We start from the raw sequence: 24,280 nt of genomic DNA, 5'->3' as shown, positions 1-24,280 counted from the left end.
AAGAAAGTGAATAAAAGTTTATGTGTTTTAATGAGTTTGATTTTGAATGTACCGTTTAATGAATTTGGTCAGTAAGTTAAGCTAATGTTACTGTAGAAAATTCAGATTGTTTTAACTTTAAGTAATCGTACGTTATAAGCAGTTTTCACTTTTTTAATTATGTCCTTATATCTTGTAATTTGTGTTGGACATCTAATATTTTGTATCTACAAAATGAACTAATATAATTTGAAAGCCAGTTGCTTTATTTTCCAAGAACTTTATTGCTGCAGTTGTTAAACTTTGTTAACTGAAGTCATAGATCCTCAATTTTCTCCTTCTAGTTTGACTTGGTATAGGACTTCAATTTTCTATGTGAACCTTTTCTTTTTTTGGGTTTCTTTGTAGGTTCTCTGTGCAATTTTATGTGTACTATTTTTTTGGTATGGTTGTGAATTATGGGTCATAATTGTGAACCCACAAAGCTATAGTAAATGAGATCCGAGTGAGATGTATCAATGTAATTCAAATGATCTATATGTTACCAAGCATAGTAGATTGATTGCAGACTTCTCATATGTCTTTCTTGTGTTTTTCAGCTTGCTGGAAGCCATTGATTACATTCTTGAAGGTGCCCAGAACCTGGTTATACCAATTCAAAACTACAGGAGCACCCCTTCGAGGAAAAACCTTTTGAGTAAAGCATCATCTCTGAGTCCCACGAATCACAACGGTGTTGAATACTGCAAGGCATAGGTAATTGACACTTAAGAATATGAGTGATTCGCCATCATCATTTTCCGGTGTTCCTTGTACTCCTACTACTCCAAGTACTCCAGATATCTCTATTGGGTCTACTAGCGGCTCATCGTCATCTAGTCGGTTGGTCATCTCAGTTGTAGGAGAAAAGTAAGAAAATCTGTTTTTGTATAAACGGTTTTAGGTTTTTTAAAAATATAAATATCAAGAAATGTGTTATTTATTTGTTGTCAATTTTGTTTCAGGTTTGTTCCTAATGGTCATTCTATTTCGAAGAGCATCACAGAAACATTCAAGGAACGACAAGACGCTACTGGTTACTCATGGAAGGATGTTAGTGAATCGACTCGTAAATTCTATTGGCATGAATTTGTGGTAATTATTTCTCTACATTAAAAACTTATGTAAGTATTTGTTTAGAGAAAAAAGTTACTATTTGTTTAGAGAAAAAAAGTTACTGTTTTGATTAGAGAAAAAAGTTTCTATTTTTTTAGAGAAAAAGGTTACTGTTTTGATCAGGGAAAAGGTTACTTGTTTTGATTAAAGGGAAAATTACTAATTCGTGAAGATTAAATCTGTCGATTATGTGATTAACTTCATCCCTCGCCTAATTTCTGCTTTTTAAGGCTTATTAGAATCTACCCTGCCTTGTTTTTCTTCAAAAAAAAATGGTGTTTATGTCACTGATCGAATTTTTTCCAGAAATTATATCAGTGGAACCCTTCTGAGACTACCGTAATCGAACACACCTGGGGTAAAGTGGCATCCACCTTATACTCTAAGAAATTGCACCGTTGGCGAAAACGTCCCAGACCTACTTTTGTTCCAGAAGATGTATGGGAAAGCTGGAAGACATATTGGGCCTCTGACAAGTGGCTGGAAAAATCACTCAAAATCGACACAGTGAGACTGGTGGTCCAGGAACTGGTCCAAGCAAGCATACTGGTGGTTCTAAATCAACAGTGGAGCATACTATAAAATTGGTATCAAATTCAACTTTTTAGTAGAGTAATTCTCTAACCTTATCTTGTACTTCAATATTAAACTCTATTTTCCAGGCAATAGACCTACGTCGTCCTGCAAATTCATGGGATGTCTTTAAGAAGCTGCACAAAAGAAAGGATGGCAGCTTTGTTGATCCCAAGTCTAAGAGCATTAATGTAAGTTTCTTTTGTAACTTAACGATCTGCAGAATGGTTATAATTTTTGGTTAATTTTTGCAATGAGTTGTTTTATAATTCTGTTTTGGGATTAGTTACTAGTTTACACGACCTGTTTGCAACCAATATAGCCAAATTGCCAATATCTCCCCTGAACCATCTGCACATGAAAAGAGCAGCCTTTGTGCAGATTTTCCTGTATTTTAGCAGGCTCAGCACACCAGCGATAGAATGAGTTTTTGTCCATATTGTACCTTATAATCCCCTGATGCCTTTAGAACTTTTCTCCCCTGATGCCTTTAGAACTTTTCAAACCATCTCCTATTTGCTAAAAAAAACAACTAAAAATCTGGAAATTGCATCATAATTAAGTGTAAAGACCAGATTTTGATCATGAAATGAACAAAAAAATGGTTCAGTGAAGTGGTGAAATGCCAAATATCCTCTGCAAAATCTGATTTTTGCATATATGGCCTTTTCTGTTGTTGTGATACCTTTCCCTATTCCTGGTAATTTGTTCATATTGTTCTTTTTTTTTAAATTTTGAACTTTTTAATTTGGTTTGATAGATGAACTAATAAACCGTTTGATGAGTATCAAATTTTAGCAGTTTTAGTTATAGCAGTGTAGTTGTAGTTTTATAAGCTGAACTGATGTACTTCTTCATTTTGTCAAATTTCGGAATCACAACTGTTACACTTCTATTATTACTATCTGTGTTCACCTGGAATACATTTGCCCATTGAATATAAGAACCGTGGCTTATAAACCTGCATCACAATGCTTATTTGTTGAGTTTAAGTTTATGAACTATTTTTTAGTAGACTTTTATACTAAGAAAATTGTACTATGCTTGAATATTGAAAAATGAAGTTAGTTACATATTTGGGGACAAAAAGAGTACTAGTTTATAAGTTTACAGTAGTATTCAACTGCTACAGATTGAAGTTGGTAGTATATTTGGCTCAAGAGAAATACTAGATGCTTTTTGTGGCAAGACTAAAGTGATCTCTTTAAATCTGGACCTATAGTCTTCAAATTAGGAAGACTGTCACAAACTTTTCCTCCTTTCCACACCAGCAATCAACTCCAAACTAAAGCAAACTAGCTAGGGTCCTGATGGTTACTGGTGTTTCATAATCTTTTGGTAAAGTAGCAGTCAATTTCACTTTCTGTGTGTTCCTGCTAATATTAACCTAAATATTATATAGGTAGTCAAGGTATAAAAACTGTTGGTGAAGCTATTGGGATCAACGTCAACGGGAAGATTAGTGTCTCTATTATATAATTGGTCTTGATAATGCTCTCTTGAGTTAAGGTCTAAATGTTCTTATTAAACCTCCTTTTTAACACATGTTGGATTCTGTCGGTTGAGCTTTAGATTTAGTATTGCTTTTGTTATAGACACCACTCAAAAACTTGTATTTGAAATCAAATTTGAGTTTAAACGAGATTGCTGGTCTTCTTTCTTAAGAATAGAACTTTGATGTAGATGTTAAGATCTCAGTATGCTCAAATTAAATTAAAAGTCAGTCTTTACTTCATATCAGTGAGTGTCTAATTGATTTGCTAACTCAGTTGGTGCTCTACTTTAGTTTGGCTAGAGTCCTCTGAAAGAACTTCCTTTTAAACCATTACTGTATCTGATTTAAGCTATTGGGTTGTGCATTTGACCTTCATTTGTGTGTTTTCTAAGAAAAACATATATTTGTAATCTTGTGTTCTTAAATTCAAAGGCTCCAATGTAACTTCAGTTTAAATGATCATGCCCCATACGAAACTATGTTTGCCTATCTCTTAAGATTAAAAACAGCTCGTGTTTGTTTAGTTTCGGAAGTTTTTTTCTCTTTGTATTAAGTATGGTATAAGAGGATGTGCTTGTCTACATGTAAGATACCTTCTTTACTGCATTCCTAAACTAGTTTGAACTGTGTGGTTTTGGATTCAAAGAACTGATAAGATCGTTTATTCATCATCTTTAACTTTAACTCAATTTATCTTCGAACTCATTGTGTGTTATATTTAAACTTGACTGCTTGATTCGTGGTTGCATTGTGATATTCGTTGCTGCATTTTTTTTTTTAACCTATTTGATATGAGTATCAAATTTCAGCAGTTTTAGTTATAGCAGTGTAGCTGTAGTTTTATAAGCTGAACTGATGTACTTCTTCATTTTGTCAAATTTCGGAATCACAACTGTTACACTTCTATTATTACTATCTGTGTTCACCTGGAATACATTTTCCCATTGAATATAATAACTGTGGCTTATAAACTTGCATCACAATGCTTATTTGTTGAGTTTAAGTTTATGAAATGTTTTTAGTAGACTTTTATACTAAGAAAATTGTACTATGCTTGAATATTGAAAAATGAAGTTAGTTACATATTTGGGGACAAAAAGAGTACTAGTTTATAAGTTTACAGTAGTATTCAACTGCTACAGATTGAAGTTGGCAGTATATTTGGCTCAAGAGAAATACTAGATGCTTTTTGTGGCAAGACTAAAGTGGTCTCTTTAAATCTGGAACTATAGTCTTCAAATTAGGAAGACTGTCGCAAACTTTTCCTCCTTTCCACACCAGCAATCAACTCCAACCATATGTTCTCCTTTAGTTGAGTAACACCAGTAACTATCAGGACCCTAGCTAGTTTGCTATAGTTCATTAATGTTGCATCTCTGCAGAACTTGTGCCCCATTCTAGCCTTCAGCCACATGTGTACCAATCACACACTGCTCCACCCAAACTTCAGTTGTTGCATGCAGAGTTTTGCCAAGTTACTGCATGAGAAATTGCAGAAAAATTAGGCAATTCTGCAAATTCAAAGTTGTAATGTGCCATGCTGACATTCATGTGATGCCTTATATTCTTGTCCAAACAAGATCTCCTATAGGCATGGTTTGTATCAGCAACAACATCTCTCTTTGTTTAAATGCCCACATTACCTTCAAACTAGCACAAACCAGCAATGATTTTTGTACCATAGCTGATTCTCATAGTATTCAATTTTTAAAATTTTCATATCTGCTCTTATGCATGTAGGCTCAATGAACCGGTAGCATAAATCTTCCATGTGAATAGACTCCATGATGCAAGTCTTCTTCTCCTACATGTGAAATTGTATTTCAACATATTCCTGATGTAGTTATTTTTCTTGTAATATGTACTTATTTGTGGAAAGCTTGGCGTTTGGTAGCTAATTATTTGGGTATTTTCAGGATGAAATGGAGGCTAGGGTGGCTGCTGCTATAAGCTCATCAGATGATTCACAAGAAGTTCAAGAACTCGATGTAAATAGCATATACTTGGATGTTGTGGGTGGAGAGAAAAAACGACGTGTGTATGGATTGGGCTCTCAAGCTTTGACTATGTATAAAGATTATAATTCTGCCACTTCATGCAATATAGTGACTGATCGTGCTGCTGATCAAGAGCGCATCAAATTACTTGAGGAAGAGATGTTGCGAATGAAAGAAAATCAAGAGAGGATTCTTCAAGAGGCGGAAGTGCAACAACGCGTAGAGAAGGAGGTCTCGGATCGGTTTAAGTCTATGGAGGATCGATGGTCTCACATGATGAGCGTGATGGGTTTATCTTCTCGCTCATCTGGTAGTACTACTCTCCCTAACAGGGACTCACCAAATGCTTAAGTGTTTAACATTTTAGACTTTGGTTAGTTGGATATTCTAAGTGTTGTTTCCAACGTTGTCAGACTTTTGTTAGTTGGATGCTTTGTAAGTTTAAAAATTTTGTAGACTTTTGCTTATTAAAGTGGAGTATTTGCGTGTTTTAACTGTAAGTTTTTGTATTATAAATTTAATATTATGTTTGTCATATTTTGGTGGTTAGTTATATTTTATGCTTTTAGCTAATTTACTATATATATTGAATAATATTGTCAAATTCAAAAGTATTGTTTAATTATTATTTAGTTTGTCATAATCTATACTAAATATGTCACAATAAAAGCAGCATGGCAAACAATTTGTGACCAAAGATTCTGTCACAATTTATTTGTATCGAAATATTCAGTTACAATTGTTGTCCTAGATATAGAAATTTGTCACGGAAATTATTCTGTCATTGTTTTGTGACGGAGAAAGCCGTCAAAAATTGGGTCTCAATTTTGTGACGGAATTTAAGCCAAATACAAGGCTCTATATTGTAACGGACTGGGTTGTGACAATTTCGTGACAAATATTTGTGACGGAAATTAAATCCGTCACAAAGATTTTATGACCAAGGGTTCTGGGACGTCCGTAATTCCGTCACAAATCCCTCACAATCGATGATTTGTGACGAATTTGTCTGTCACAATTTTGACATTTTCTTGTAGTGTTCCTATCTGTTGGTTCTCATCCATGCGCACATCTGGGTTAGGCTACAGACATACTAGTCCCTCGCATGGACCTGAGCATCGCTATTGCGTGCAAAATCCTATCTTTAAGCTTGACACTCGCTTCTTACATACACACGTCTCTCATGCCTCGCCTAAGTAGGGCAACATCCAATCCTTGGCTTTAGTCATGTGCATCTTTCATACCATCCTTTCGGTCGTCTTATGGCATAGCCAAACATAGCCCACGCGACATGCATTCCTCTCACATAGTGCAGCGTCGCCCCACGACTGCACGTCTAGGCCAACGGACCCTTACTCGCATGGCTGAACCCTAGCTAAGCTCACAAGTTAGCTCACGAGGCTCTTGAGAGAGTCCTTCGATCACTCATTCAGCATAGAGATGCCGGTTATTCTCAATTACTCCTCTTGACTTCCTTCAAACCTCCATGAATTTTCATCCCATTCCTATAATCATGGAACGAGTTATAGCCTTTGGAAGCTTCAGCTAATTACGACAATGCCACTGCTCCCTTGGCTAAATCAAGCTCTTAGGTAAATCAACGCCAAATGACCCCAAACTTGGTGATAATATACAAGGGCCTACTAGGAACAAGGCTTTCACCCTAAATCCCTAGATTCCAACTTAGCTCCAGAATGCACGGCGCTGACATTCGTTGCCGCATGTGGCCGACCCCCAGGGGGTCAAGCCCTTTGGCTTCTCCCAAGTCCTTGTCAAATATCTTTGGCACCCATGGGCCATGTCATGTAACATCTCTAGATGGTTGTTGCCTCTTGCCATGCCCCTTTGCCCAATTTGCCTACTTTAGCCCAGTGTCAGCACAACCGTCTGTACTGCTGACACTCATGCAGCCCATTTGGGGCGCAACATCCTCACCCACTCAAAATCTTCATCGTCCTCGATGACACAACGACTACCTGAAGTCTGTCCCCTTGGGGATTTACATCGCGGCTCCCAAATCCTGTGGGTCGGAACCCTTCTTCAAGCTCCTCTCAAAATGGAGTCGTTCCCCTTGCACTCCTTCTCCCAAGTTTTTTCTAAGCGTGCCTCCTGCACTTCTCCTCCCGGTGTTCACTTAGAAAGTGCCTCCGCACTTGTACCCTCTGGTGTCTAACTTTGTGGTGACACTCAAATCATCCACACCATGACCCTCATGGCCTTCAACCGTCTGGGAATCTACTTTTTCCTGGCAATTTCTTCTAACCCCATAAGACTAAAGCATTGGCACACAACCGCAGTCTGTCCTTCACATCTTTAGCTAGGTCTAGGATCTGAGTACCCACTGGAAGACAATCAATCCCTTCAGGACTCACTGTTCTGCACTTCGGTCCTGATGACCATCTATATGTAGGCATCCCTCGATGTGACATCGTTTTGTCAAACATACTCTCATGGTCCTTTTCCCACTTGGCATACCTTTTGATGTTAGCTGTCCCAACAACTTGCTTGAGCACTAACACTGGCAGTAGCTCAAAACTCGATTCTGTCCCAATTGACATCTAACACGGCCTCTGGAAACCCTCACTGCAACATGGAACCTTTGGAAACTCGCATGCTTTGTACCGTAAGGCACTTCGCAACTCCTTGGGACGTACCTTTGGTAAGTACATCTTGTCTCAAAGTGCCGGCTTTGCCAACAATTCTGAACTAGGCTCTTTACCCAAAACAACATCTTTCTCCTGCCGTCCTCCAACTCCCAGTAGTATCTCGATACCCATGGCCTATGGTCAGAACTCCCTTGGTTCTACTATCTCGCGGCTCTAGTCCGGTGTACCTCGATACGTTCAAGCTTTAGAAAGACTACATTCTCAAACTTGGAAACCCTGTCCAATTATGTCGCTTTCGCTAATCCCAATTTGATCTGATTCCTCACCTTGGTACATTTTAGCATAACACCTCTCCATGAAATGGTTTGAAAAACATGCCCCTTACACATCCGGTGGCTGACTCCACCTTATCTTGACGCCTAGTCTCCCGCAAAGAAGCCTGCTTTCAGGTCCCTCAATGCGTTATCACGGCTCACTTGGCCCGCTCTTGCACTAGCTCGGTTCTCACTTTGTGTAACACTCTCAATTGTAAGCCCAACTTGCTCCATGCTATAGGATCCAAGCCTATTTGTCCTGCATGGTCTTCGGCCACACAGTATAATGCCAACCTCTCAATATAGACACTCTCCGACACCCTCGGGTAAGGACAAGCACCATCTAGGAAGGACACATTCCAACACCCTCAGGCAAGGCTCAAGTCCATCCGTCTTGGAAAGACACTCCACTGATGCGCCCAGCGCATCTACGGCAAGATCTTTGCATGATCAAGCCCTTCAAGTTTATAGTCCACGGCTTGTGTCTCTTTCGAAACATGGCTGCTCAACCTGGCAAACATGGCCTTTTTACTAACCACCCGACCCATCGGCATGCTCCATTTCCGTAATGATAGCCTAGACTTTTAACAGCTAACAACTCTCACTTCGTTGCAACACGGACAAATATTTTGACTGACAAGCTTCTGATGCACTCACCATCTCCACCTGACATTCTTAGTCAATACCGTGCTTTCGCTAATCCAAGCTGCTAACTCACTGTAATAGAGTTTCTGGAACACTGGCGATTGATCAAAATGCCCCCGACTCATCGGCATGCTCCCTTTCCGTAACGATAGCCTAGACTTTTAACAGCTAACAACTCTCACTTCATTGCAACACGGACAAATATTTTGACTGACAAGCTTTTGATGCACTCACCATCTCCACCTGACATTCTTAGTCAATGTCGTGATTTCGCTAATCCAAGCTGCTAACTCACTGTAACAGAGTTTCTGGAACAATGGAGATTGATCACATTCAAAAACATTTGAGAAACTGCAATCCGATTGTCCAGTCTTGTGAAAACACCCCAACAGTATCACACGATGGAGTTACACGCCAAACAGACGTGTCTTGATAGTATCCCTCTGAAAATAGTATCCACTGATGGAAGACATCCCCTAAAGATACCTCGATCACTTTCGGATGCTTCAAAAAAATAAATCACCCCATATAGACGAAGGCGGAATCAACGGCTGTAGAACAGTATGATTCTGAAAGTCATAGGTCATTGTTGACATAGCTAACTCTAGCATCATTACATACAACCACTCCCTTATAGACAGTAGTATCGGGTCCACCGATTCGTTGAGCATAGAACATCAATCCCGGCTTTGACGTGATCTCTGCATTGGCATTCACAATCTACTCTCATCTCCACTCACATACACTGTGTTGTCAAACAAAGTCGGTATAGAGTAGACTCATTATCGCTTTGATACCACGTGTCATGGGCTCAACTTTTTCGCGCGTCAGTGGCACACAAATGCCCGTGTGGCGCTCATAGTCCATCCTGACTACAAGCCATCTTATCTCATTTCCCAGGTTTCTAGGCACGATCCAATACCTATGGTGAAGCTCGCCATAGAGGCTCACTTCAATTGTGGCGCCCGATTGATGTCAACTGACATACTAGTATACTCTCGTAGTGCATTCCCATCTACTTGATCTCGTCCATGTGCACATCTGGGTTTGGCTACGGACATACTAGTCCCTTGCCTGGACCTGAGCATCGCTATTGCGTGCACAGTCCTATCCTTAAGCTTAACACTCGCTTCGTACATGCGCATGTCGCTCGTGCCTCGCCCAAGTAGGGCAACATCTAATCCTTGGCCTTAGTCATATGCATCTTTCATACCATCCTTTCGGTTATCTTATGGCATAGCCAAATATAGCCCACGCGATATGCATTCCTCTTACATAGTGCAGCGTCGCCGCACGACTACACGTCTAGGCCAATGGACCCTTGCTCTCACGGCTAAACCCTAGCGAAGCTCACAAGTTAGCTCACGAGGCTCTTGAGAGAGTCCCTCGATCACTCATTCGGCGCGGAGGTCTCATTCCATCACAAGATCAGCCCGCGGGGCATAATCGTTCCATATATCAAGCCTCCGGCTCCCTTGCGGCGCCCAACGCTGGCCCAAGGTCACACGCCGTCCATATAGCTCCCAAACTCATATGGATACCGTTAACACTGTTTTGAGGTGCCAAGGTAGGCCCTTGAGGTTGTCCCTCAAGGCAACACACTTGGGGCGGTCAACTGTCAACAGACCCAGAGAGGGCTGGTAGGCTGTCACCATGTATACCCCCCTTATATATGCTCTAAAGAAAAATACCCAACTGACCCCAGTAGATATGTTTCTGCCAGAGAATCACAATGGGTGTTTCTCACTCATCCGAACTCCAAATGAGGTGCCTATTATTCTCAATTCTTTTTCTTGACTTCCTTCACAACTCCATGAAGTTTCATCCCATTCCCATAATAATGGAACGAGTTATAGCCTTCGGAAGCTTCAACTAATTACGACAATGCCACTGCTCCCTTGGCTAAGTCAAGCCCTTAGGCAAACCAACGCCTAATGACCCCAAACTTGGTGAGCATATACAAGGCCCTACTAGGAATAAGTCTTTCACCCGAAATTCCTAGATTCCAACTTTAGCTCCAGAACGCACGGCACTGACATTCGTTGCCGCACGTGGCCGACTCCCAAGGGGGTCAAGCCCTTGGGCTTCTCCCAAGTCCTTGTCAAACATCTTTGGCACTCATGGGCCATGTCATGCAACATCTCTAGATAGTTGTTGCCTCTTTCCATGCCCCTTTGCCCAATTTGCCTACTTTAGCCCAGTGCCAGCACAGCCGCCTGCACTGCTAACACTCATGCAGCCCATCAGGGATGCACTTTGCCATGCCCCAAACTCTTGGGCGCAACACAATGACTTCATTAAGTCATAGATCATACTAATGGGACTTGGAGAAGATTCAACAAGGGTAAATGAGTCAAAAATACTAAAACGACCAAACGGGTCGTTACACATAAAGAACTGAATGACTGATTCATTCATTCAAAAGAAAAAAAATATTAAAAAAATACAACAAATAGAGTTTAAGCTTAACTTTTGATACTTTAATTTTTATATCATTTTTAGCAAAATTTTACTTGTGAAAATATACAAGAAAATAGAATCATATTTTAGATATAAGTTTTGTTTCATTTGTAAAAGAAAAATAAAATATATAAAAATATATTTTCTATTAGTTTAGGTTTTAATAAATAAATTAGTGACTTTAGTATTTTTCTTAATTACTTCTTATTATAGTCTAATTATTTTATTTTCTTTTATTTTAATTAGTCTAAAAAAAATATATAGAAAAAGGACAAAAAATGATTTAAAAAAATGATAAAAAGAAAAACTAGCATAATCCCACTTTCACCTGCAACTACAAACGACTAGTTTCAGCCTTTGGAGATGAGTTTTGAAGCCCAAGAACAGGGCAGCCCAGTATCCGATATTGAAAGTACGTTTTACAAGAAAGGGCTGATTTACATTTTTTCGCGCGGATTGTGCTTCAAAGGCGTTGGTCTTTAATTTTTGGGGAATTTACACAATTACTAGCAAATAAGTATTAAATTATGTAATGTACAACTATTTTCTAATTTACAGAATCTACCATATATCATCATCATATATTATTAAAAGTGGGAAGTCTCTAAGTTAAAAATTAGATTACGAAAATGTCCTTTAAAAATTGATATACTATCATTCTACCTTAAACCCAAATAACCAAAGCCTCTCTCTCCTCACGCACTAAAGATGCAAATTAAAGTCTCTGTATATGAATTTAAATATATTTGAGTAGTGGGATAATGAATTTATTGTAGGCATTAAATCTTTTCACTGCACAAATTATATGCTTCCTATCTCTTTCTCATTATTTGCTTCATTTAGCTTCCATCCGTTAGATTACTTTTGATATTCTTTATCAAGTAATATAAATTGCATAGAACACTTCAAGTTACTCAATTAGTATATCCTTTTGTGTTTTGTCAGATCATTATCTACTCTAATTTTCTTTCTCTCAGCTCTCTCTGCAACAATTTGAGGTACGTTACTTTTTTACAATTTTTCCACTTTCTTTTCTTTAAACCTTTTGTAAGTTATTACCATTATTTGACACACCTTTCAAGACTATTTTTTATGAAAGAGTGCAATATCAGAATAATGGAACCAAAAATGGTGGATGGACTGCGTAGGGAAGAAGAAGTCGAGAAGGTGATACATCTTAGATGTCTTGTATTGTAGAAGGCTTCTTTTAAAATTTAAATTTATTTTCTCTAATTCGGTGTTGAATGCTCGCACAAAACACGTCGATTTTGACTTATACGACTCAACTAATATTTTCTATCAAATTTATAGATGAAAGGTCTCATAAGTTTGAATCAGATAAAGGGTACATATACCTGCAACTATGATATATATAAATATGAAATTAATTTTCTTATGTCAATAATTATTAAGTTTCTCTATAACTAATAACTATTAACCTTTTTTGCAGGTGTACACCATGAAACTGATGACAATGATCTACTAGCTATCATAATAAAGACAAATATTAATCGAATTTTCGTACAACTTCTACAAAATACTATTTTTATTCGACGGCAACTTCTTGATATATATGCTGCTGTAAAAAGACGGAGATTACAATTTCTTAAAGAAAAGACACAAACTTTAAGATGTGAAGCATTTATGACCATAAGTAGTATTACTCATATTCACATTTAAATTGTGTTATTGAAATATTAGATAAGTTGAATATTTGATGTATTAAAAAAACTGCATAAGAAAAGGTTATACAATTTGTGTACAACTAAAGACTATAGTATTAGTGACCGAAGTAATAGAAAACAATGCTAAAAAACTTTTCTTTTCTCATCATTTCAACTTCACTTGATAGTAACTTCCGGTAAGATAGTGCTTTGCGACGATAATGATTACCGATTGTATAAGCTCACTGTTCATCAATTTGAGCATGCATTCTTCGCTTTCAAATTTTGTACAATTCATCACTCTTATTCAAATATTATTTCTAATATTTTACGAAGTTTGTACTCATTATCATGGAATACGCGTGCAATGCACGTGTCCGAAAACTATCATAATATTCTAAAAGTGGGAAACTCTTAATTCTAAAGTTGAAAGATGAAAATGCCTAAACAAAATTAATCGATATTTTTACCCTTCAATCAAACATTACTCATATTTACCTATATATAAAAATGTAAATTTACAATTAATACAAAACATGAATTTTGAGAGATTATCATTAATACAAATTCATCTTAAAGAGTGCACTTTGTATCCGAATAGTCATTCTTTATTGATGTACTTAATGGTGCACAATAAATATAAATATGTCAGTAACATGGAACGTTGGCAGCACTGAAATTAGACGAAGGGGATTATATTGTAACTAGTAAAATTTGTCGCGCTTCGCACAGTCATAAAAATTATTAGTGAATTTAAAAATATTCTAATTCGGTTGAGCAAGAGTAAACACATTTTAATGGATATGCATATAAAATTTAATGCTACATATTGATTATATAAATAATTTATCTCACATGTAGAGCTTAGATAACTACACTTTTTGTTACCAACATTTCTTTTATATATATATATATAACAAGTTATTTACATAATTATCACAATCTAATTATATATTATAGAAACACCTATATACCTAATGCTCTATTCAATAATATGGGATGTCCCTTCATGACATCTCGAAGGATTTTCAATATATCGACTCTTTTTCTCAAATTTTACTCCTAACAACCCCATGTTCGGCGCAACATATTGTCTAATTAGACCACAAATTACAAATGTTTGGAACAATATATATGTTTTCAATTTTTTTATTCATTAGATAATTAATTTTTTGATGTTTACAATTAAACTTTCTTCTAATCTATCATCTATTATTTCTTTTCTATGAATTCAAACTTTTTGACATTTTATATGTTACTTTCAGTATTATCTTTTTTATTATTTCTTCCATTTCCATCTCTTTCTTATTATTACCTCTTCAATTTTAAATTTTAACAATTGCATTGTAAGTAGCTTAAATAGGAGAAGAGAAAGGATAAATAGATGTGAGACTTTTTAGGTAAATTGAGGGGGAAAATTGCACACTACAAGCAAGTACAGAAATGGCAACAAAAATAATATTGTTGGCAAAATTTATTATTTGATAACAACTTAGTTTTATTGTTGGCATATATGATGACACTTTTAAAAATGAACTTTTTTTTGTTGCCAAACAATTTAATTTTGTTGTCATAGTATTGACTATTGTTGCGAAAAAATACTTTTGGCAACAACAAAAATTTGTTGCATGTCGTTGCAGTAACAGCCGATGGGAAAACTTTATGCAACAACAAAAAAAATGTTGTTGTCAAAAGTACGTTTTACAACAATAATCAATACTATGGCAAAAAAAAAAATGTTGGTAAATATCTTGTTTCTTGTAGTGGCAATCAACGCTAGAAAATATAAACCCAAAATTCCCCTTTCCCAAATACTTGTTAAAGTATAAAATTAGGAGAAATAAGATCTATTTGTCTTGTAAAAAGATATCGCCAATGATTTTAGGATTACTGCTAACTGTTAAATGCTACAGAAAGCCAATCAGATATATATCAATTGCTTAACTTTATCTTCATGTATGTGAAAAACTGTATGGAAAAAAGATATACTCATACTTGCATAATATATATATGTTTACCCCGAATTTAGGTAATAATTGAATATATATATATATATATATCGATGCCTTGAATAAATATGTCGTTATAGATGATTAAACTAATAATGTTAAAAGAATAAATAAGCCACAAGATCCACTGATTCGGACTAAAAAAGGAAAGAGAGGGAGAGAGTGCTTCAATATATTTTCTATTACAATATTCTAGATCTCAAAAAGCCAACCCCTAAAAGTAGAAAAATATCCTTTATTTATAGTTTTGACTCATGGGCCTTTCATACTACACAAAGCGCTTTTGGAATAAAAAAACCCTAAAAGGATAAGATAGGACCGTACGATCTGACACCCGTACGGTTGTCAGTACAAAATGGCAGAACGGTCATGACGCGTGGCTGTTCTGCAGCTGGTAAACCGGACTAACGGCCACGTTCAATCCGGACGCAGAGAAACCGGGCTAGCGGCCACAAGAACTTGACTTGGCGAAACCGGGCTAACGGCAACGCAGAGTTTGGTCTGGAGACACCGGACCAACAGATTTACTTCTTTTTTCTCGGATCAGCCACATCTGGTGCAATCCCCGGTCTGAAGAAAAGACTGATCATACTCGTGCTCATTTGATCTTACCCCCGGCCTTGGTGTCATCGATCTTGCGCATATCCGGTTTTAACTGAGACAAGAATCAATTCAAGGACCAAGTTCCCCGATATGCACAAGTCAACCAATTTTCTTTTAAACTCACAATTTTTCTTTGATGAGACAGGTTTCAATTAACATGGATGTGGCGCACAATTGACTCTTCTTCAAATTTTTTATTATGGACGTGATCAAAGAGTTAGCTTTCTTCAAAAGGCAAATATTCTTCAATGTGGATATAAATTTAGCTTGCGCTAAATGGTGGACGTTGTTCCATTTCTTCATGAAATTTTGATCGCAACAGTGGACATGAATTTATCTTCTCAACCAAGGGCTGTGAGAGTAAATTCTTTCAAACCCAGCTATTTACATATTCTTACCACTAACAGTTGTTTTAGCTCGTGGCATTTCTCGATAGATCAAGGGCACATGATCGTGGAGTTAACCTTCTTCAAAGTGGATACAAACATGGTCACCTGTTATTGGTTTAAATTCCTCAACTTTATCATCACTTCATACACATTTATTTATTTATTTCAAGTCGCTAACAAGTTCTTTTTAGAATGTGGTATTTAATGAGATGACAGGATCGAAATCTTGCATCATATGTTAAATCGTGGGGACAATTGTAGATTTAACTTCCGTCACAACGGGACATGGATGTGGAATTATATCTCTTCACGAATGGTTTTGTGGATGTAGGCATAAATGTGGATATACATCTCTACATTACAAATTGTGAGAGCGGACGTGGATCTACATTTCAATGTCGTAGATTGTGTGGACGTGGATTTATTTTCTGCATTGTGGATGTTGTGGACGTGGAGTGGATTTATATTTTTTACATTATAAACATTGTGGACGTGGACGTGGATTTACCTTTCTTGCATTATAAATTTTGTGAAAGTAGACGTGGATTTATCATTTCTCGCACGAATGACCTCGTGGATGTGGACGTGGAAGTGAATTTATATTTTACATTATAAAATTTGTGGAAGTGGACGTGGAATTATTTTCTGCATTATGGACATTGTGGACGTGGAAGTGGATTTATCTTTTGCATTATGAACATTGTGAACGTGGACGTGGATTTATCTTTCTTGCATTATAAATTTTTGAAAGTGGAGGTGGATTTACATTTTCGCACGAATGACTTCGTGGATGTGGACGTGGAAGTGGATTTATATTTCACATTATAAAATTTTGTGGAAGTGGATGTGGATTTATTTTCTGCATTGTGAATATTGTGGATGTGGATTTATTTTCTGCATTGTGAATATTGTGGACGTGGAAGTGGATTCATCTTTTTGCATTATGAACATTGTGGACGTGGATGTAGATTTATCTTTTCGCTCTTAAAGTTTGTGGAAGCGGATGTGGATTTATATTTTGCACCGTGGAAGTGGATGCGGATTTATATTTTTGTACCGTGGAAGTGGATGTGGATTTATATTTTTGTACTGTGGAAGTGGATGTGGATTTATATTTTTGTACCATGGAAGTGGATGTGGATTTATATTTTTATACCGTGAATGCGGACGTGGAAGTGGATTTATTTTTTTCACCCTTAAAAACTTGTGGAAGTAGATGTGGATTTATATTTTTGTGTCGTGGAAGTGGATGTGGATTTATATTTTTTGTACCATGGAAGTGGATGTGGATTTATATTTTATACCGTGGAATGTGGACGTGGACGGGGATTTATATATGTGCATAGTGGATTTTTGTGTATGAGGACATGAATTCATTTTTCTACATCATGAGTTTTACGATGCGGGCATGAATTTCGTGGATAAGGACGTGGATTTATATTTACGCATAGTGAATTTTGTACATAAGGGTTTGAATATGGTCATAATTAGCTCCCCTTAAAATGTGGTGTCATCATGGTTTTAGCTTTCCAGAAAAAACAGACGTGGATGTGGATTTAGCTTTCGTTAATGTAAATGTGGATGTCGACTTAATTTCTTCTTCAAGTGGAAGCTATAAATTCAATACATCTCCAAAGTACAATGTGGATTCAACTTCCGAAACATGGGTTATAAGTATAAACTTCCTCAACCCTATGTCATTTACATATATTTCTTTATCACTAACAAATGTTTTAGCTTGTGGCTTTTTGAAAATGGAAAGATTAAAATGGCTCTGCACATCAACTCGTGGAACTTTATCTTACGCAGTGAACTGGGGCAAACATGCTGAAGAGGAATATCAAACTCGCAAGCAAAGGTCACGGATCTACTCTCGAACTCAATTCCGCCTACGTCCACAAACACGTGATACGTATGGTTAATTCTCTTTCATATCCACCGCTAAAACTCTACTCAAGCAACTCCTTTCACAATCTTGTATCCTTTTCTATATCCCAGTCTCACCATAATACAACACTGGGGCAACAGCATAGCGTCAGTATCGACCCGCTTCTTTCAAACTTCATACAGCTTGATTTTCACAAAACCCGAGATATATAGGCAACTCGAAATGGGTTCAGCCATAATTCTTTCTGCCCTCATAATATTTTTCCCCAATTCTCTTAACTCATATTTTCTTCAAATTCCTCCAAGTTCGTATTTGTTGGTCGGAACAAAATTGGCTTCTACGTCAACTTCTTCGCCCGAAAACTCTTACATCGTCTCCGGTCGAAGAGAGGCATCTGTTGACACCCAATTTTGTCCCTCCTTTATTCTAATTTATTTCTTCGAACTTCTAAATTTATTGACGAGCTAAAACGCTTTATTTTCACTATTTATTTCTTATTATTATTGCTACTACTATTAATATTACTTTCATTTTCACTATCCTACTATCAACATTACTAGTATTACTTTATCACAATTTTTTTTTTTAAATGGTTCGTCTTCGTTTCATTTTAGGATTTGTACTCGTTAATTTAATTTTACTTTATTAATCCCTTTAATTTATATACACTAATTATTATTTGTCTTCACATAATATATTTTGTACTAGTTATTAAATTAAAAACCCAAAAATAATTAAATAGAAGAGAAGGGACCAATATTTTCAGCCAAATTGAGCCCAAACGGAACACCCCACCAGTCCATATTTTTGGATCAACATCTGAGCCCAACTCATGGACAAATGAAACATTTCGTCCAGCCCAATTGAAATCCCTAATCCGATCCAGCCCAAATAACCACCCACAACCCAACCCACTATAATCCCTAAGTCTATTCTAAACAAAGCAAAGAGAAACAGACGCCTCACTCTCTTCTTGACGCCTCTTTCCTTTCTTCTTCATCTCATCTCCCCCATTTCCCTTTTCATGAAACCTGCCAGAACCTTGACCCGAAATGAAGCCTGTGTTTTTCCATTTTCGAGTAGCCTTCCAGCCGCAGCACTCCTCTCTCTACTCCCTCTCTCTTCTTTCCTCTCTTCCCCTCCATTTAGCATAAGAACAGCTCCCCTTTAACCTTACACAGCTTTGCCTTTCCATTTCCATACCAAAGTTGTCGCGACGCCTGGCCTTCTGTCATTGACAGGAAAGGGATTCCCTTTCCTCGCTTCAAACCGAACAGACCCAAAAATTCAAACCAAATCTCACCATTTTGAGTAGATATCTGACCAATCACGTGGACGGGCTACGAGCTCGTCCAAAACTCCTTCAACGTTCAAATTTCAGACAAGTTTGACTAGATTTCGAAACTTTTATCCCGCCCAATTCAAATCATAGAAAACCCTAGCATACATTTCATATAAATACACCCCTTACGGGACGTTTTGAGGACGGGATTTTTACCACATTCAATACTTTTATTTTCTACTACTACTTCAATCTTGGGTTCGTCCAAATTCCGTTTGGTTTCGAGTTTAGTCATTATTTGCATTTCGAAATTATTCGGAAAATCAAACCAAACTTCTTTTTTAAAAAAGGATACTGTTTCTGCTGATATCGAAATTTTCGATTTCAAAAGACTTTTTTCGAGTTCGAGTTCGTCGGGTTCGAGCCTAGATTCGAGACTCCTGCCCCAATTCACTGCACCAACAGAAGGTAAACAACCCTCCTTTAACGGTTTAATTTCAGTTTTAGTGATTTAGTAAGTGTTTTGTTGTTCACCCGCGTCTGTCGTTTCAATCAACTCAGTTCGTTTATGTGGGTTCTGTTGTTAGATAATCTGGTCTTAGTTAGTAGCTTGATAGGATTCGCGTATATTGGGTGTTTGGCTAGTTTGTAGTTTAATGGTCGATAACACAGTTGCCGACTACTTGCTGTTCTGGTTCACACTTTAGTTAAATGGTGTTATTAGGATTTTTCTTTTGGTGTCATTGTTAGTAGATCAGCGTATCTGTTGTGATTTATTTATCAATTAGAAAAGAATATGATAAGATGTTAGTTTTCATAATACGTTGATTAAATGACCAGGTTGGCTCAAACGTTATTGTTCAAAGTCATGTAGGTTTGTTAGGGATCTGTGTTCGATTGCTGTCTATTCATGTTTATGTTGATGCACAACGCTGTCATAATGCTTTAAATGTTTCATATAAGTTTAGCGATTACACAACGCCATAACTGCCTGAGATTAAGGCCCATGAGAGATAAATCTAGTTGGATGTGGGATATATATGCGCACTTAGTGATATTATATGATCTTAGTAACCTTTTATCTAGTTATTGTTGTTAGTGAATCTGCTTAAACTGTACTAATTAAAGTGTGTTCAAACCTAAGTCATAAGTCCAAATTTCGCATTATGAGTGTATAACCTGCTTGCATATTTCGTTTTAAGTCTACAAAACCCCTGAAATATAGAACGCACCAGGGATGGTCATTGATTGTTGGTTTGAGTCCTCTGTTTCTCTTATCTTTTGAAGTTTGTTAGGTTTTTGGTCAGTTTGGATTATGTGTAACGTTTTATTCGGATATGGTTCTATATTTGCACCCGGTATTACTTTATTGTCATGCTTTTGATGATGAGGAGTTCTACTTTTCTTGTTGCTAGTTTAGGAGTCATTAATATACTAATCATGGGCGACTCCCTGTTCTAGTTAAAAGCTATTGGCCTGTTTGAAATTTACATTGTACATTGTCTAGCTTTATTTATTGATTACATACTAATCTTTTCTTTTCGTTTCATGTATGACTATCGCATACGAGTCCCTCGGACTCATTTTCTTCCTCATTTGGTGTTGGGCTACTCTTCTCTCTGTCCAAGCCCTCTGTCCGCAACAAAATAGCAAAACAAATTCTGGGCTATAGCCCAATACAGCAGCAGCAGCCCGCAGCATATATAAAAGAGAAAGGAATTCTGGGCCAAAGCCCAATGGCAAAAACGATTGCAGTTGTCTTTAAAAAATGGGCTGAGCCCATTTAACTTGCTCCTCTATTTTATCTTTTCTTTGCATTTAATTTGTATAACTAATGCTTTGTTTTGCTAATTTAGAGGAACCTTAGCGACATTAATGGGTTTAGTAACGGGTAGCTAATTTAAGGAAGATCAATAATTAGTTCCATAAGTTGGAATCATTGATTTGGAATATTTATTTTTATTTTTATTTGGAATCATTGATTTGCAAAATGGCATGACTATATATTTTAAGTAAAAGGAATCATATTTTACTCTTACTATCTTAAAGATTTCAAACGTCTCTAATAAATAAATACTAATTTAAGTATATTCTATAAACATTATTTTCAAGACTTATTCAATTATACATATTTTAGCTGAGCATAGTTAATTAGATTTAGTAAAAGAGAGAAAATTCATCACCTTTTGCATTCTATTTATAACAAGCCTAGATTTCCTACACCACTATATTCACATAATGTCATCTTATCCTAAGTTTAAATTGACTAGGTTTTCTCTTAAAAGGTTTCTATTTATATGCAAATCATTATATTTTGCAAATTTTATTTTTTTAAATAACATTATTATTTGAGGCTTAGCAACATTTGTAAGTTTTTATTTTTAAGTGGATTATTATGTATTTCCACAAGTTAGTTTAAATAGAATTATAATATTTTTCTTTAAAACCTTAATAACATTTATAACCTATTTTCTTAAGATTTAAGCATTACATTTAGCCTTAATTAATTAATCTAAGTTTGGCCGGTAAACTGTGGTTAACGGATCCTAGAGGATGCCTAACTCCTTCCCTTTAGGATAATTAGAACCCTTACTTATAATCTCACTGATTAAGCAGACTATTAACGGAGGTTAGTTAGCTTTGCCTTAGTTAATAATTAGGTGCCCTAATTCACCTTAAAATCAATTAGGTGGCGACTCCTAAAAATAAAACAAAACAGGAATCTCCAATATGTTGTATCTTAATTTAACCCAGTTAAAATGGGGTATAACACTAGTGCTGCGCACGGACCCAACATTTTAGATTATAGTGCATTTATATATATATATATATATATATATATTATGTTCAAAACACGATTAATATAACATTGTAGTTTGTGCTCCGTATCTAAAATTTTATTATATTAATGTTCGCTATGAACACAAAATCGACAAATTTATTAATATTTTTTAAAAGAGAAGACTTGTTTAAAAGGAAACTATTTTCTTCTCTTTGAGATAAAACAATAGCAATATTTAAGCATCAGTTGATACTTTCAATTTTAATTTGATTAATTTAAAGGTGTAAAATACTTATTATTTTTTATCAAATTTTGATTTAGACAATTCTAATTCAAATTATTAAATTAATTTTACATGTTTAAAACGAAACAAAGTAGAAATTGATTTTTTATTTAAACGAAGAAATACTATTTTTTAATTTTTAGTAAATATTCTCGGTTTAGCTCATTTTACTTGTCATGTTGTCTTTTGCATGGTTTTTAAGAAAACGTCGATTAGAATTATAATTTGACTAATTTACCTTATTCATTATTTGATCTGCATTTGATATATTTTTTTACGACATTAATTTCTTTTCACATTTATTAGAGTAAGAATAAAAATAAAAAAATAATTAAATTTTATCTTATTTTGAAATATAAATATTTTAAGTATATTTATTTTAGTAAACATAACAAATAAATGACATGGCGGAATAGCAAATACAACAGTTTAATATCTAGATTAGATCTCAGGCTAATATAAAAAAAATAAAAAAAATTGTATGGTTTGACTACTTAACCTTTTGAAGAAAAGCAATTTCATGGATTGACACGCACGTGGTAATGAATTTATCATTATTGACTTAATGAGATACATTGAAAATTACATGAATATTGTTTGATTTTTTAATAGGGGTGCACTTTTTTTTTTGACATTATTAATTTGCACTATTTTTATGCATATACATATACATATATATATATACTATGTTAAAAACACGATTAATATAACATTGTAGTTTGTACTCCGTATCTAAAACTTTATTATATTAGTGTTTATTACGAATACAAAGTCTGCACTTTTTTTTGACATTATTTTTTTTTAATATGGGATTCACTTTTTTTTTTATATATATTACTTGATTTTGTTAATATGGAATTCACTTTTTTTTACTGTGAGTTTGGAGATGGTGGGATTCACTTTTTTTTTTTTTTTTTTAATATTGCTTGATGTCGTTTAGTATGGGGTCCACCCTTTATGGGGTGCACTTTTTTTTTTGGACATTATTAGTTTGTACTATTTTTATGCATATAATATATATATATATACTATGTTCAAAACACGATTACTATAAGATTGTAGTTTGTGCTCCGTATCTAAAACTTTATTATATTAGTGTTTGCTACGAATATAAAGTCTGCACTTTTTTTTTTAACATTATATTTTTTTTAATATGGGGTTCACTTTTTTTTTTTTTTTTTTTTTTTTTGTATTGCTTGATTTTGATAATATGGGGTCCACTTTTTTCCCATGAGTTTGGAGATGGTGAGTTCCATTTTTTTTCTTCCTTTTTTTTTATTGCTCGGTGTTATTTAGTATGCCCCCCCCCCCCCCCCCCTTTTTTTTTTAAGGGACAACGGACGACGAAGCATGGGTCTAAACCTTGCTTTATATAGTTTTTTTTTTAATATTGCTTGGTGTTATTTAGTATGGGCTCCACCCTTTTGGACATTATTAGTTTGCACTATTTTTATGCATATATATATATATATACTACGTTCAAAACACGATTAATATAACATTATAGTTCGTGCTCCGTATCTAAAACTTTATTATATTAGTGTTTGCTATGAATACAAAGTCTGCACTTTTTTTTGACATTGTTTGTTTTTTTAATATGGGATTCACTTTTTTTTATATTGCTTGATTTTGTCAATATGGGATATTATGTTCAAAACACGATTAATATAACATTGTAGTTTATGCTCCGTATCTAAAACTTTATTATATTAGTGTTTGCTACGAATACAAGTCTGCACTCTTTTTTTTTTGACATTATTTTTTTTTTAATATGGGATTCATTTTTTAATTTTTTTATATTGCTTGATTTTGTTAATATGGAGTCCACCTTTTTTTTCCCCGTGAGTTTGGAGATGGTGGGTTCCACTTTATTTACTTTTTTTTTTTTAAATATTGGTTGGTGTTTTTTTTTTTTTTTAATATTGATTGGTGTTTAATATGTGGACCACACTTTTTTTTAAATGCATAATTGGTTGGTGTTTTTTTGAATTTTTTAATATTGGTTGGTGTTTAATATGGGGACCACACTTTTTTTTTTAAAGTATTTTAAGTATGTTGCTGTACAATAATTTCATTTGCACCCACTAATGGGTTGATATGCATGTGGCAATAAATCCATCATTATTGATTTAATTGTTTGATTTTCTAAGCACTTT

The 24,280-nt window shown here is 35.4% G+C and overlaps 1 protein-coding gene and 1 long non-coding RNA gene across 2 annotated transcripts; both read left to right on the top strand.

Annotated features, from left to right (window-relative positions):
* Positions 1-547: 547 nt before the first annotated feature.
* On the top strand, positions 548-5,550 carry LOC132628556 (uncharacterized). The gene is made up of 6 exons (XM_060344331.1): positions 548-888; positions 984-1,113; positions 1,441-1,610; positions 1,643-1,721; positions 1,797-1,898; positions 5,119-5,550. The coding sequence occupies exons 1-6, from the start codon at positions 755-757 to the stop codon at positions 5,548-5,550; spliced, it is 1,047 nt and encodes a 348-aa protein (XP_060200314.1). The 5' UTR covers positions 548-754.
* Positions 5,551-18,738: 13,188 nt separating this feature from the next.
* On the top strand, positions 18,739-20,935 carry LOC132626493 (uncharacterized). Its single transcript, XR_009577349.1, has 2 exons — positions 18,739-19,527; positions 20,688-20,935. It is a non-coding gene; the product is annotated as an uncharacterized LOC132626493 (long non-coding RNA).
* Positions 20,936-24,280: the final 3,345 nt, after the last annotated feature.

The sequence above is a fragment of the Lycium barbarum genome, chromosome 2, assembly GCF_019175385.1.
Source record: "Lycium barbarum isolate Lr01 chromosome 2, ASM1917538v2, whole genome shotgun sequence".
NCBI classification, from domain to species: Eukaryota; Viridiplantae; Streptophyta; class Magnoliopsida; order Solanales; family Solanaceae; genus Lycium; species Lycium barbarum.
Note: the sequence above shows the minus strand (reverse complement) of the source record. Positions and strands in the feature narration are given on the sequence as shown.